The sequence below is a fragment of the Oncorhynchus kisutch genome, linkage group LG30, assembly GCF_002021735.2.
Source record: "Oncorhynchus kisutch isolate 150728-3 linkage group LG30, Okis_V2, whole genome shotgun sequence".
Taxonomy (NCBI): Eukaryota; Metazoa; Chordata; class Actinopteri; order Salmoniformes; family Salmonidae; genus Oncorhynchus; species Oncorhynchus kisutch.
The window spans coordinates 42,535,075-42,551,833 of record NC_034203.2 but is presented as its reverse complement, the minus strand read 5'-3'; the positions used below and the strand labels follow the sequence as shown (position 1 = coordinate 42,551,833).

The window sequence follows — 16,759 nt, the reverse complement described above, 5'->3', positions numbered from 1 at the left end:
CTGTTTTTTTTTTTTGGGGGGGGGGCCTTTTGTATGTTTTTCTTTACTTATCCCATGAACAGGGCCCAAAGGCTGCAAAGTGTTTATTGAAGTAAGTCAATAAAATATTACGTTAAATGTATGTTATGTACTGGTCTATTCAGCACCCACCTGTTAAGTTTTACAATGTCTTGAAATGTGGAAAGGACACCTAGGGTTGAATTCAAATCTGTGTTGTTTATCAATAGCATAGTGTAAAAGTTAACTTCAAATCAGACCATACAAATCAAATCATATTTTATTTGTCACATACACCGAATACAACAGGTGCAGACTTTACCGTGAAATGCTTACTTACAAGCCCTTAACCAACAATGCAGTTTAAAAAAAATTGAGTTCAGAAAATATTAACCTAAAATTTTACTAAAGTAAAACATTTAAAAGTAACACAATAAAATAACTATATATATATATATATATATACAATTTTTAATTTTTGTACCTTTATGTAACTAGTAAGTCAGTTAAGAACAAATTCTTATTTTACAATGACCGGCCAAAACCGGACGATGCTGGGGCAATTGTGCGCCCCCCTATGGGACTCCCAATCACTGCCGGATGTGATGCAGTCTGGATGTATACAGGGTGTATACAGGGGGTATCGATACCGAGTCAATGTGCAGTGGTACAGGTTAGTCGAGGTAATTTGTACATATAGGTAGCGGTAAAGTGACCGCATATAAAGGTGGGGGGTTATAAATGCAAATATTCCAGGTTTGATTAATTGTTCAGCAGTCTTATGGCTTGGATGTAAAAGCTGTTAATTAAGGAGCCTTTTGGACCTAGACCTGGTGCTCGGTACCGCTTCCTGTGAGGTAGCAGAGAGAACAGTCTATGACTTTGGTGACTGGAGTCTGACAATTTCTTGGGCCTTCCTCTGACATCGCCTAGTATAGAGGTCCTGGATGGCAGGATGCTTGACCCCAGTGATGTACAATACGCACTACCCTCTGTAGTGCCTTGCGGTCGGTGGCCGAGCAGTTGCCATACCAGGCTGTGATGCAACCTGTCAGGATGCTCTCGATGGTGCAGCTGTAGAAGATTTTGAGGATCTGAGGACCCATGCCACATCTCTTCAGTCAACTGATGGGGAATAGGTTTTGTCGTGCCCCCTCCTGTCTCAGCCTCCATTATTTATGCTGCAGTAGTTTATGTGTCGGGGGGCTAGGGTCAGTTTGTTATATCTGGAGTACTTCTCCTGTCCTATTCGGTGTCCTGTGTGAATCTAAGTGTGCGTTCTCTAATTCTCTCCTTCTCTCTTTCTTTCTCTCTCTCTCGGAGGACCTGAGCCCTAGGACCATGCCCCAGGAATACCTGACATGATGACTCCTTGCTGTCCCCAGTCCACCTGGCCGTGCTGCTGCTCCAGTTTCAACTGACCTGAGCCCTAGGACCATGCCCCAGGACTACCTGACATGATGACTCCTTGCTGTCCCCAGTCCACCTGACCGTGCTGCTGCTCCAGTTTCAACTGTTCTGCCTTATTATTATTCGACCATGTTGGTCATTTATGAACATTTGAACATCTTGGCCATGTTCTGTTATAATCTCCACCCGGCACAGCCAGAAGAGGACTGGCCACCCCACATAGCCTGGTTCCTCTCTAGGTTTCTTCCTAGGTTTTGGCCTTTCTAGGGAGTTTTTCCTAGCCACCGTGCTTCTACACCTGCATTGCTTGCTGTTTGGGGTTTTAGGCTGGGTTTCTGGTACAGCACTTTGAGATATCAGCTGATGTACGAAGGGCTATATAAATAAATTTGATTTGATTTGATTCACGACTGTCTTGGTGTGCTTGTACCATGTTAGTTTGTTGGTGTTGAGGACGCCAAGGAACTTGAAGCTCTCATCCTGTTCCACTACAGCCACGTCGATGAGAATGGGGGCGTGCTCGGTCCTCCTTTTCCTGTAGTCAACAATCATCTCCTTTGTCTTGATCACATTGAGGGAGAGGTTGTTGTCCTTGCACCACACGGTCAGGACTCTGACCTCCTCTCTATAGGCTGTCTCGTCGTTGTCGGAGATCAGGCCTACCATTGTTGTGTCATCAGCAAACTTAATGATGGTGTTGGAGTCATGCCTGGCCGTGTAGTCATGAGTGAACAGGGAGTACAGGAGGGGACTGAGCACACACTCCTGAGGGGCCCCCGTGTTGAGGATCAGCGTAGCAGATGCGTTGTTACCTACCCTTATTATCTGGGGGCGGCCCATCAGGAAGTCCAGGATCCAGTTGCAGAGGGAGCTGTTTCGTCCCAGGGTCCTTAGCTTAGAGATTAGCTTTGAGGGCACTATAGTGTTGAACGCTGAGCTCAGTGGTGATAAGTTAATACCTTAATGTCTTAATTTGGCAAACTTTAAATCTCATAATAACAAAGAAATGTCACAACCTCCTGTGGTAAATTGTATAATGTTGATTTGCTTGCGTCATTTTGACACTCCCAAGCGGGATTACAGTGTAACTAAAATATTTGGGGGCACAACGTTTAGATATAAAAAAAAAGAAAGTGCAGAATGGTTATATTCCTTCTAACTGGTCTTCTTAAAAATCCTGTTTCTACACGTGCTGAATCATGCTTGCTGAATGACTGTGGGATAGTAGAGTTAAACATTAATTTATCTTGCATAAAGGCTTCTCTGACAAAGCACCTTCTTTCTGAAGCTCCTCAAGCAGATCATTTCTTTGATTCTTGAACATGGCTGATTTTGGCGAGATCCTGAGGTCCATTGGAGACTTTGGATTATTCCAGAAGCTCATACTATTGGGACTATGCTTCCCGAATCTTGTCCTGCCTTTCCACCTGGCCAGTTTGATTTTCATCCAGTCAGACCCTGAGCGCCACTGTAACACTGACTGGATACTTAGAGCTGGTTCCAATCTGAGCAGTGAGGAACAGCTGAATCTGACCGTGCCCCGGCAGGAGGATGGAACCTTCAGTAGGTGCCTGATGTTTACCCCTGTAGACTGGGACATTGACATCATCAGGGAGCATGGACTCAATCAGACCACTGACTGCCAGAATGGATGGGTGTACAACAATATAGTGTATGAAGCCACCATAGTCACTGATGTAAGTAGGAATAGATGAGTGTTTTTTACTAAACATATATTGTCATGTCATTAATGAGCTTGTATGTTATCTGATTTTATTTTGTTGCAGTTTGATCTTGTCTGTGGCAAAGCTAACGTTGTCGGACTTGCACAAACTGTGTTCATGGCTGGCATTCTTCTTGGTTCACTCTTGTTTGGACCTTTTGCTGAATCGTAAGCACACTTGAAGTTGTGAATAACATGTCCTATACTTCTTGGTTTCTTTCTTTCTCTTTGTAAAAAAACACCACAAAACATAAACAAGTAAATCAAGAGGAACATTCATCAAACCTTCAAAAGGAGGTTTCTAACAGTTTTAACCAACACAGTTTTCTCACCTTTTCTCTTCCAGATTTGGTCGCCAACGAGCAACTCAGATACCCATGGTTATTATGCTAATTTTTACTGTAACAACAGGCTTGTCTCCAAACTTTTATTTGTATATGGCATCCCAGTTTTTAGTAGGGATCGCATTTGGTGGATTTCGAATCAACTGCATTGTATTAGGTAAAGTGATGTCCATTTCAAATAGACTATGCTCTATAATAAAATGTAAAACAGAACATGAGATAACAGAACTCAGTCAATGATTTGTCAGTCAGCCGGTCATATTAAGTTGTTTAACATTACTACATGTTCCTTCCACACAGCAACTGAATGGGTCGGAGTGACAAAACGTTCTTATGCGTCTTGTTTGAGTCAGACGTTCAGTGGAGTTGGCCAGTGCATCCTTGCTGGCATGATCTTCTTCATCCGAGACTGGAGACTTGCCCAGTTTGTCATGGCTGTACCAATAGCAGTGGTCGCAGTGTACATATGGTGTGTCCACGTGTCGTCTTGGACCAATATTAAAACTATTGAAACTGATGAAGACCTTAGGGGCATTACAAAGCCAATCGGAAGCACCACAAATTGATACAATTCTTGCGAGCATTACAGCACAGCACCCAAACTGAATATGATTGATTATCAATATTAATTATAATTGTAAAAATGTCTGCCTGTTCTGTGTTTCCAGGTTTATTCCTGAATCAGCCAGGTGGTTATTGGATCAGGGGAAAACAGAGGAAGCTAAGAAGTTGATACTCAGGGTAGCAGCCATCAACAAACGCACAGTTCCAGATACCATTCTAGAGAAGGTAAAGTGCATGATTTAGGAATTTGTTTAAAGGCCAGGGAGCTGGCCAGCCATTGTTTGCCAGTGCTGTGAAAAGATAGTGTAAAATCCTGAATTTGAAGACTTTATCTGCACATGTTAGCTGGCTAGCTAGCCAGACAGGTGTAGAGGAAATAAAACATACATTTTTCACTTTAGCTGCCAATATGCCAACATTCCATTTGGATAATTTAGCTGCCAATATGCCAACATTCCATTTGGATAATTTAGCTGCCAATATGCCAACATTCCATTTGGATAATTTAGCTGCCAATATGCCAACATTCCATTCAGACAATTTAGCTGCCAATATGCCAACATTCCATTTGGATAATTTAGCTGCCAATATGCCAACATTCCATTTGGATAATTTAGCTGCCAATATGCCAACATTCCATTCAGACAATTTAGCTGCCAATATGCCAACATTCCATTCAGACAATTTAGCTGCTAATATGCCAACATTCCATTCAGACAATTTAGCTGCCAATATGCCAACATTCCATTCGGATAATGCAATGAATCCACAGCCAACAAGTACTGATAATTGATCATATAATAGCACTTTCTTTCCAAGAAAACAAAAATGTAGACATTTATGGTCTGTTTATATATACATATATATATATATATATTTTAAAGGCTATTTTTTTTACAGACAATTGGCATAAAATTTGTGTAAACTGTATTTGTAATTATATGGCAATATTTTAGGTTGACAATAGATTACACAATTTCTGATATCACATGCCTTACTTGTCGGCTTTCGCTGCATATCATGTAGAAGTTGTCCCTTTTCAGGTTTAGAAGAAGTGACTGCTAAATGCTAACCAGCATAAGCTGGTTAGCATAGCTAGCATTCAGAAATCAGTGGTGGTAGTCCAAGTCGTTTTAAACTGTAATGCTGTTGTTTGGTAATGATGACATGAACGTGTTGGGGTTGACACGCGTACAAGAAACAATAGCCTAAATGTAGGCACATTTTGCTGGTGGTCAATGAGGCAACTCGGGATAACAATTCCATTGTTTTGCTCAAGTTTGATTGACCTCTTAAGCTCATCTATGACTGCTGTTTTCAACCCATTCTGGAACTTTGAAGGTTTATGACATAGGCCCTCTAGTAATTTAATAGGATCTCTATGGCAAAGTGTGACACTTGAATCTTTGGAAGCAGAGATTCAAGTGTCTATAATTATTCATTTCTGTAAAAGATAACTCTATTCCAGATAGCTGAGAAGAAAGTTGTTCAGAAGGGAGGCATACTCATTCTCATCAGATCTCCTGTACTTAGGAAATACTTCTTAACTATTACTCTTGCATGGTAAGTTATTTAATAACTCTCAATAACTTAATATCTCATATTGGTCAACTTTCAGCCCATAATAAATCTCATCATGACAAACAAATGTGATTTCTGTTTTTGTGTGTCTCTCTGAAATCCCAGGTTTTCGTTAAACCTCTCCTACTACTGTCTGTCCTTTAACGTTGGAAATTTTGGCCTGGACATCTTCTTGACACAGCTCATGTTCGGACTCACAGAGATACCAGGTCATATACTCTGCATCTTTATACTGGAATATTTGGGGAGGAAGATATCCTTAATGTCCACCCTTCTGACTGGCGGATTCACATGCTTCCTAATCCTGGCTGTTCCACAAGGTAAAGTTCCAACTGGAATAGATTTACATTGTTTTGTCATTTAGTAGATGCTCTTATCCAGAGCGAGTTGTAATTCCCTCATCATAGTATTTATCAGAAAAGTCAGTGCTTGAGGGAAAAGAAAAGTATTTTTCTTTGTATTTTTAACTCATTAGGAAATTGGGGCACCACGGGAAAGGTTTAACGAGTTATCTCTCGACTTAAACTATTCAGATATTCAGATATCTCTGACATCAATAACAGTCACTTATTAATCATTATTACCTCATCAGTCTCATTCTGAACAGTCACTTATTAATCATTATTACCTCATCAGTCTCATTCTGAACAGTCACTTATTAATCATCATTACCCCATATCAGTCTCGTTCTGGACAGTCACTTATTAATTATTATTACCTTGTCAGTCTCATTCTGAACAGTCACTTATTAATCATCATTACCCCATACCAGTCTCATTCTGAACAGTCACTTATTAATCATTATTACCTCATCAGTCTCATTCTGAACAGTCACTTATTAATCATTATTACCTCATCAGTCTCATTCTGAACAGTCACTTATTAATCATCATTACCCCATATCAGTCTCGTTCTGAACAGTCACTTATTAATTATTATTACCTCGTCAGTCTCATTCTGAACAGTCAATTATTAATCATTATTACCTCATCAGTCTCATTCTGAACGTCGCAAGAACCCTAGCCCTTATTGATGAAACATCAATACACAAATTGGCTTAATTATTTATTTAACTAAATAATAACACAGAATACATATACATGAGATAAAAGTCCCTAGTGGACTGACCCGATATGATGGCTTGTTACACAATGGAAAGGGGGTGGGGAAAGAAAGAGAGGGAGAGACAAGGAGAGTCAACTTATCATATATACATTTGGAAACTACGCTCACAGTAACCATAATACTTAGCATCCTAACCACCGCTCATTCAGATTAGAAATGTAATATATATTTAAACGTAGCTGTCTTTCTCTGTTGTCTCTATTGAAACCAAACGATCCATCTACGGGTAGTGGCTCGATATAAGGCTCTGGTTGTATACCAGAGATCACAATGTCCTTCTTAGTTGTAGAGTTTCTCTGGTCTTGGAGTGTTTGTTCGGTAAATTCTTCAGAAGTACCAACAGTTGTTTCAGAGGGATTCTTCCTTCCCACCTCGTGTCTTTAGGACACTTTTCACATGCACAGCTGCAGACTGTGAATGTTTATGGTCTCCTAGATGAGGTTATCTTCTTCTGTAGAGATTTAGAGTGAGTTTCACAATTTCAAACGTCTGGACTACCGTCCCATGTTTCTGGTCTGTAGAGTTTAAATCATTTTGTAATATTCAGCTCACGCTGTACGTCAGGCTCGTCTGTAGAGTTCAAAACCATTTTCAGCCATGTAGCCACCACTCCACGCTGTATGGAGTCAGTACATCGTTTCTAACCATTTCAAGGTGTGGACCTTGGCCTCACATCTTTTAGGTCTATGTGCTATTTCATTTATAGTCATTTTAAGCACTCTGACCAAAAGGGGCGTTCCATTATGCTGACATGAACTCTGAGCTCACTTGGGCGTGGCTACTGACTGGTCACAAGTTTATGTGAAAAACAATGATCTAATTTAGAAGGCTAATATCACATTGCTATCTTCACAAAAGTATTCTTATATTTAATCATGTATTTTATACCACATTTAGGTGTAAACTTGATACACAGAACGCATAAACACTTTTTACTACATGATTCCAAATGTGTTATTTAATAGTTTTTATGTCTTCACTATTACAATATTCTACTAAGTAGAAAATAGTAAAAAATAAAGAAAATCCTGGAATGAGTAGGTGTGTCCAAACTTTTGACTGGTACTGTAGAAATAAAATCTACCGAGGCAGTGGACTGATCATACAGAGATGAGAACATGTTGATGTTTAGTATGTTAACTCTATTTTAGACAACGCCGTTGCTATTACTGCTCTTGCTGCTGCGGGGAGGTTTTTCATGAACAATGCTGGATCCATATGCAACGTCTATGTTCAGGAGCTGTTTCCCACCTCTGTTAGGTAAGACCTATATATTTCCATATACATGTATACAGACCCCTTCACTTTTTTTGTGAGGGGTCAGCCTTACTCTAAACTTGATTTTTTTTTAATCAATCATCAATCTATACACAATTCTCAATAATGACTAAGCAAAAAATGTAATATATATATACCGTACTTACATAAGTATTCAGACCCTTTGCTTTGAGACTCAAAACTGAACTTAGGTGCATCCTGTCTCCATTGATCATCCTTGAGATGTTTCTACATCTGGATTGGAGTCCACCTGGGGTAAATTCAATTGATTGGACATGATTTGGAAAGGCACAAACCTGTCTATATATGGTCGACAGTGCAAAAACCAAGCCATGAGGTTGAAAGAATTGTACGCAGAGCTCCGAGACAGGATTGTGTTGAGGCACAGATCTGGGGAAGGGTACCCCAAAAATGTATGCAGCATTGAAGGTCCCCATGAACACAGTGGATTCCATCATTCTTAAATGGAAGAAGTTTGGAACCACCAACACTCTTCCTAGAGCTGGCATCCTGGCTAAACTGAGCAACAGGGGGAGAAGGGCCTTGGTCAGGGAGGTGACCAATAACCCGTTGGTCACTCTGACAGAGCTCCAGAGTACCTCTGTGGAGATGGGAGAACCTTCCAGAAGGATAACCATCTCTGCAGCAGTCTACCAATCAGGTGTTTAGGGTATTGTGGCCAGATGGAAGACACTCCTCAGTAAAAGGCACATGGCAGCCCACTTGGAGTTTGCCAAAAGAAACATAAAGGACTCTCAGACCATGAGAAACAAGATTCAATGATCTGTTGAAACCAAGATTGACCTCTTTGGTCTGAATGCCAAACATCATATCTGGAGGAAACCAGGCACCTCTCATCATCTTGCCAATACCATTCCTACGGGGAAGCATGGTGGTGGCAGCATCATGCTGTGGGGATGTTTTTCAGAGGCAGGTACTGGGAGACTAGTAAGGATCGAGGGAAAGATGAACAGAGCAAAGTTGTTACTGTAATTTTATTATGCTAATGTGTTTTCAGTAATTGAAACCCCTTAATCTATTTTATGAGAATTTGTAAGATTCTTGTTTGCATAAAATAGACGGAGACCAGTCTTTTCAATAATAGGTAACAGAATTTATTCTCGGAGCGCGCTGCCACTTCACCACGAGCAACAGTTTATATACAAAACATGACGTAATTTCATTGCTTAACAGAAACCCCTCCTCTCGACAGGGACAAAGTGAGGTGAAAAGTTCATTCTAACTTACTAACACACTCCCAGGTAACTTTTGACCCCTCAACATTATCGATCACCACTTGGCTGACAGTTCTAATTAACAGAAAACCTAGGAATGCGCTCACTGTCTTATCTAAAAAAAAACAGAGCTAAGTTTCGTCGGTTCAACCATAGGTTAACGACCTTATCTGTTTACACAGTCCACTTCTTTCTTCCTAGTTGGAATGGAGTTCATTAACTTTAATTACTCCTTGTCTGTGTCACACAATCACATCTTATGAACTCATATTGTTAATCAGATATAATAAAACAGAGTATAAGTTTACTTAGCCACAGTTCCATTTAAAATGATTTGTTCAGTCATTTAATCATAATTTTACCAACAAAAGTACAGAGAGATCCTTGATGAAAACCTGCTCCAGAGCGATCAGGACCTCATACTGGGGCAACGGTTCACTTTCCACCAGGACAATGACCCTAAGCACACAGCCAAGACAACGCAGGAGTGGCTTCGTTACAAGTCTCTGAATGTCCTTGAGTGGCCCAGCCAGAGCCCGGACTTGAACCCTATCAAACATCTCTGGAGAGACCTGAAAAAAGTGGTGCAGCATCTTTCCCCGTCCTACATGACAGAGCTTGAGAGGATTTGCAGAGAAGAATGAGAGACTCTCCCCAAATACTAGCTTTTACTATCATAGCCAAGAAGACTCAACGCTGTAATCTCTGCCAAAGTACTGAGTAAAGGGTCTGAATACTTATGTAAATGTGATATTTTCTATTTATTTATTTTTTGTAAAATCTTGTTTTCCCTTTTTCATTATGGGGTATTGTGTGTAGATTGATGAGGGGAAAAACTGTTTAATAAATTCTAGAAGAAGGCTGTAACGTAACAACATGTGGAAAAAGTTAAGGTGTCTGAATACTTTCCGAATGCATACAGATGTATATGTGTGTGTGTATTTTTGTGTATAAATATATTTATCTTATATATACATGTACATATAAGGCCCATGAATATATCTTATTTTACATGGTTTAATAACCCTTAATGTATCACATCCTTTGCTCCTTCATTCATTCAGACAAACGGCCACAGGCTTGGGCTCAATAGCGATCAGAATTGCTGGAATACTGTCACCAATGCTCAACATTTTGGCCACATACCATTGGTCTATCCCCACTATCGTGTTCAGCAGCCTGTCATTGGTTGGTGGGGCTCTGGTCTTTCTGCTTCCTGAGACCAGGAGGACAGAACTACCTGACTCTACAGATGAGGCCGAGGGGAAGAGGTGGGTGGTACCTGAGGATATGTGAGGAAAGATGCACATACATAAGACTTGGCTGATCGTTTTTGCATTTGTAGTAATGTTGTGGAACTATAAGAGGGCATTCGTTCATATATGAGGCAGTTGGAGAATCTAAATAAGTTACAAAGAAGTTGTTTAAGGATGTATAACTTTTTGTTGTCTTTTGAAGCTTGGTGTCATTGATATCTCCTTTTTCCTGTAGAAATGTGACTATCGCCATGAAGATAGACAAAGGCTGCAAAGTGGATGATTACGACTCTGAAAAATCTACCAAACTATAAAGTCATGTTTATGTAAGTCTTTTTTCTGGGTAAATTTATTTTCAAGGCTTAGTTAGTAAGACAGTTGGCTGGTGCATGGTTGTTGTAACACCAAGGTTTTGAATTTGATTCCTGGATGGGCCACATAACATGCTGTTTTTAACTTTGGCTTATAGAATTTTAAAAAATGACTTCACTCTTTTTGTAACTCTTTTCACTAGCTAAATGGATCAGAAACATACGATAAAAGTGTCTACTAAATGAACCTATTATTATTATATTTGAATTTAAATACATTTGCAGTGTATCAAGGAATCTAATGATATATCCACCTTTACTCACATTTGTATACAAAAACAGACTATCACCTATGTTACCCAATGAATCTGTAAATATTGTTGTGAAACCACAGAGTCAGCCTACTGCTAACTTTACTTGTCGCAGTGTCCAGGAGTCCTATAGGTCTGGCTAAATAATATATATCCTGATTGAATGTGTGCATTTATGTGAGAAGTAAAAGTCTGCAGATCAGGTGTTGAATGCATGTTCCCCAGGAGATAGCTAACTCTGGATCCAGGGCCAGCTCCTGATTGACATCTTGGTCGGCCAGCCCAAGTAGTTTAGTTGTTTTCACAATGGTTGGTGACAAAAAAGAAACATATTCAAAATAAATGTAAAAAATTGGAGCGGGGACAAAACGAAGGATTTAACCAACCAAACACGGGAAGTCCCGTCAGACCCAAGAGGCCACATTCAAGCCTCACTGAAGTGTCTGCCATTCACTGATTGCCCAGAGCTGGTCATCTTATCATCAAGCGTTGGTATTTCAATCAGCTGTGTAATGCCAAGGCAACCAATCAAAATGTGTACCCCTTTTGGTCCCCAGAACCAGGATTGAGAAACACTACAATAATCTTCATCAATCCCATTTATCCCATATAACAAAATTGTTTCAGATAAAATCAAATCAAATCAAATTTATTTATATAGCCCTTTGTACATCAGCTGATATCTCAAAGTGCTGTACAGAAACCCAGCCTAAAACCCCAAACAGCAAGCAATGCAGGTGTAGAAGCACGGTGGCTAGGAAAAACTCCCTAGAAAGGCCAGAACCTAGGAAGAAACCTAGAGCTTTTTTTAATTTGCTACATGTCACTTGAAATTGCCGTACTGTCTACTTGTCGGGTTGCCAAGATTGTTTACAAGAAATAGCTTCTTCTTTCTTTTTTATTTATAAACCGGTAACTTTGTCATGTCATTTCTTACATTCAGCAGCTACCCAGATCATTAACTTAAAATTAAAACTAAAAATTATTATATTCAGAGGTCCAAGTCATCCTTGCTGTTCCACAATAATGTGTTTTTTTCTTACTGAATAAAACCCCAAGGGCGTTCCTACTGTACAATAAGCCAATCACATGGAGGTGACTTCATGTCCCACCTTATTCATCTACACTTCTAAGAAGGCACCTGCCAAGAGATAAGTGAGGTTTATAGTATCTGTAAAGAATCATCAGTCGACTGGTAACATCATGCCATTTCTCAGCCGTACTGTAGAAAACCCAATCACAGTCAACCTCTCTGGCCCCAGGACACTCTCACAAAACTCTGTGACTTCTAACCCCATGTAGAAGGTGCTCCTCCCCCGCTGGTACCTAGCACACAGAGGGGTTGTAAAGGCACTAGCCAAACCCAGTGGTTTCTTGTTGCCAGGGGACCTTACCACAAGTGGATCACAGGCAGGTCATCTAGGGTCTCTGATCCTCCTCCCAGTCTTCAGCAAGCAATGGCAGAGTGAGGAGTTCTCTCAGAAACCTCTGCCCTGCATGCCAACAACTGGGCCACAACCAGTGGACCTTTCTCTTACAGCCCTGGACACTCACAACAGATGCAAGTTTTAGTGTTACTGACTTATGAAAGTGGACTCTGGACAGGCACCTTATGTATAGTTATACCTTACGCATGTTCAGGAACTCACATTAAAATTCTCAACGCCACTTGTCCATGGGGCGGAGATTGGGGACATTGCCCTGTGTAGGGTGCCGTCTTTCGGATGGGACGTTAAACGGGTGTCCTGACTCTCTGTGATCACTAAAGATCCCATGGCACTTATTGTTAGAGTAGGGTTGTTAACCCCGGTGTGCTGGCTAAATTCCCAATCTGGCCCTCATACCATCACAGTCACCTAATTATCCCCAACTTAAAATTGGCTCATCCCCCTCCTCTCCCCTGTAACTATTCCCCAGGTTTTTTGCTGTAAATGAAGCTAAGTCAACTTAGCTGGTAAAATAACGGTAAAATAAAAATAGAACACACTAGGCCGACAGTATCTAAGTCACGGATTTGAACTATATGAATTATTTTCCTTTGCGTGGGAAGGATTATCTCACTCTTGTAAAGAACTTCACAGCAAAACATTCAGATTGGGGGTTTGTTACGTTGTATAACTAGGGATCTAACGGTGCAGAATGGTTATATTCCTTGTTCTTCTTAAAAAGTAAAGTTTCCACACATGCTGAATCATGTCTGCTGAAAGACTGTGGGACAGAAGAGTTAAACATGAATTTATCTTGCATAAAGGTGCTTCTCTGTGACAAAGCACCTTCTTTCTGGAGATACTCAAGCAGTAATTGCTTGATTTTGGAGAGATCCTGAGGACCATTTTAGTTTGATCTTGTCTGTGACAATGTTAAGGTGGTTAAATGTTTCACAAACAGTGTATATTGCTGGTATTCTTGTTCAGGTCTTTTGCTGAATCGTAAGTACACCTGAAGATCCCTTTTAGTCAGTCACTCGGTGTAACATACTATGATGAGTCAAACAATCATATTCACCTAAAGACAACTGAAATCACACCCAGCGGGCCAATGGATGCCGAGCCGGCCCTCGGAAGCCCCGCCTTCCTGGCTATAATACCGTGGGCTCACATTTATTTCCTCAATTGTTCGCTCTTCAGTTCACCTGAAGGAAGAACGTGTCACGCAATTTACAACCCTTTCAAGCACACAAAGACCATGAGATTCGACTCCGATGTAGGTGTCTCTTAGTGGGGAGTGACTACTCGTCCCCCTAGATGTTGAGAGTGTTGGGTCTTTAAATAATTTTTAGGTGTTAACTAAACGCCTACCACTTCTACTCTACTTGTGTAGCCAGTGCTTCCTTGCTTGAGTAGTTCAAAAAGGCTAACCAGCGAAGTTGGAACCTCCGACCGTGCCCTAGGCCATGTGGTTTCACCACAAAAATATAAGTTACTCACGAGTTCTGTCCTGTTTGCCTGGGGTGGAAACACTTTCGGGAGGCTTTGGCTCGGACCAGTTTGCGTCACCATTGTCTCCGTCTGGATTCGAATTCCATTGAGGAAAGGTATTTTCCTCCTGTCCCTGCAGCGGTGAAGCGTAACTTACCCGTTTAAAGATTTCTACAATTAGCTAAATGCAACCTGGGATTCCCCTCATTCAGCCCGGTTGGTGCTACTGGGTTATGGCAAGTTCATGAATGTAAAGGGTATGGAGGAAGCAGGGCTCATTTGCACCCCACCGATAGATGAAAAGCTAGCGAGTTACTTAGATCCAGAGGCTAACAAGGGGGCAGATCCTAGCACTGTGCTTCCGAATAATCAGCGACACTACCCGGCTGATCAGCTGAACAAAGTGTACCAGGCTGAGTATGTGGTGGACCGGTCATTGAATGTGGTCACAATACGACAAACGTATAATTTTGATTTACTGCAGTAGCTGAATGAGACCGTGGAGTCGACAAAACCAGTTTAAGAGCTTCTCGATAAAGTCCGTGCTACGGTTGATTTTGTGGTGGGTCTGTCCCGCTGTACTATCCTGGCTGTGCTGAAAAATATGGGGGCAACGGTTGACGTTGTCCCGTATTCATGAGAGGGACAGGCAGATGTATTTGAATGAGCCAGTTTCGCCAAATAACATTGTTTGGCTCGGCTATCGAGTCCTTACAGACCCGTTTCAAGGAGAAACAGAAATAGAATGCAGCTCTACACTTTCACCTTCACGGGGGAGGCTCGGCAGTTCCCGAGGCACGAAGGACAAGGGTCCAGGCCAGAGGTGGGTTGCCTTGGGCCAGGAAGTGGCTTTGAGTTTTTAACTGTTGTCATGACGCTGGCCTGGGGGTAGGCTTATGACAGTCATAAATACATCTCCCCCTTTTTTCCTCTCTCTACCCTACTGATGTGACTCTTGAAAATCCCTTGGTTTACATAGAGATTCTGGGAACATCAGAAGGTGGGGGGAAATGAACCATATTTTGGTAATCCAACCAGTTGAACATATGCATTGGTACTTAATGAATATGATGTCAGTTCGGTTGTCATCTGAGACATTCTCATCAATGATAGGATGACATAAACTGTACAGTGGAAAGTCTACACATTCACATGGAATTGTTGTGCAATTTAAATGTTTGGATATGAAATAATTTCTGAGGGGATGAAATTTGATTTTAGCTTCAAAAATGTGACAATTGGGTTTTCATGAGTGAATTAGGCCCAACTCAGTGGCTCGGCCATGTGAAGAGACATTGGTTTTCAACTATGAAACACGCCCTCCTCTCCCTTCCTATATAAAGCCTTGACGACAATATAACTTCCTGTTCTGGGGACATTAACGCGACTGCCTTGACGTTAGAAGGGCACCTACAGAGCAAAGCCAATCTCAGCTACCCAACGAAATTAGCATTGAATCATCACGTGAAGAGGACGATCGACACGTTGAATATGATGAATTTCGACAATACCAGCCAGAATATAACATGAGCATATAAGCATGGAAACGGGTTATGAACTTTGAACTCTGATTCACTCCAGCCGCCAAGCGTGAACTGGGAAATGACAGACAGAGTATACCGTCTACCACACAATCCCGTTACTAAAATGGGTACAGTTAACCACCAGAGACGCTCTTCAAAGGATGGAAGAACTCTTGGGCAACTCGGCCTTCCATCTACCACCAACCTATTGAAGTGCAGCTCAGAGTAAATATTCATTGCATTTTCCTTTTCCAAGTGGGCGGTAATTTAGAATGCATAAGATCCTGTATTTACGATAGAGACATCGCTTCTCCCTTTGTTCTTCAGTTTTCCCGCTCTTTCACTCAAACCCAGCCCCCTTTTCTTTGTGGGTAACCAGCTGTCATATCTGTTCCGCCTGCTAGGGACGTTTTCCTTATGACGTCATTTGTAATCAAGTTATGATTAATTATGTGTATGTGTAATTCTGTGTGATTTAGTTAGGTATTTAGTAAATAAATAATTAAACCCAATTTTGTATTGCTGATTCAACTTGTTAGCCAGGGTTCGTGAAGATAACCAAGAATTTACAACGTTCAGATGAGACTGAATTAAGAAGACAATTAATATTGACTGCTATTGATGGAAAATATTACCAGGTCTTTAAGAGTTTATTCGGAAGATAACAGCTCTATAAATATTTTTTCATGGTGCCCCGACTCTCTAGTTAATTACATTTACATGATTAGCTCAATCAGGTAATATTAATTACGGAGAAATTATTTTATAGAATAGCATGTCATATCACTTAATCCGGCATAGCCAAAGACACGACAATGGGTATGCTTGACATTGGCAAATACTGGGGAGTTTTTCAGGATAAAGAAATGTATGGAGCTAAGAACAGGCAAAATCCTAGCGGAAAAACTACTTCGGTCTAGAGGGGGATGCAAGTGGGTCCGACAGAGATCATTGTGGTGTGGGAGAGGGCAGTCAGACAGACGATTTTGGGATGAAATATTTTTATTGTACCGCAGATTATTTAGAAACGGTCATCTTTCTGCCTAGGCTAACCTATTGTATTAAAAGCACATCTTTGTCACGTTATTCACACACTCTCAGCATTTCGCTGCTTCAGGCCTACATCTCCATCTCCAATCCTATTTGGATGTACGAGATCAAGTGCGGCTAGTATATGTGTGGT

At 41.0% G+C, this 16,759-nt stretch overlaps 1 protein-coding gene across 1 annotated transcript; it reads left to right on the top strand.

Moving 5' to 3' along the window:
* The first annotated feature begins 2,678 nt into the window (after positions 1–2,678).
* LOC116358570 (solute carrier family 22 member 13-like) lies at positions 2,679–12,125 on the top strand. The gene is made up of 10 exons (XM_031809874.1): positions 2,679–3,104; positions 3,195–3,298; positions 3,477–3,631; positions 3,775–3,943; positions 4,143–4,263; positions 5,507–5,601; positions 5,725–5,939; positions 7,896–8,004; positions 10,322–10,528; positions 10,749–12,125. Exons 1-10 carry the CDS (start codon positions 2,730–2,732, stop codon positions 10,825–10,827), a joined length of 1,629 nt encoding a protein of 542 aa, XP_031665734.1. The 5' UTR covers positions 2,679–2,729; the 3' UTR covers positions 10,828–12,125.
* Positions 12,126–16,759: the final 4,634 nt, after the last annotated feature.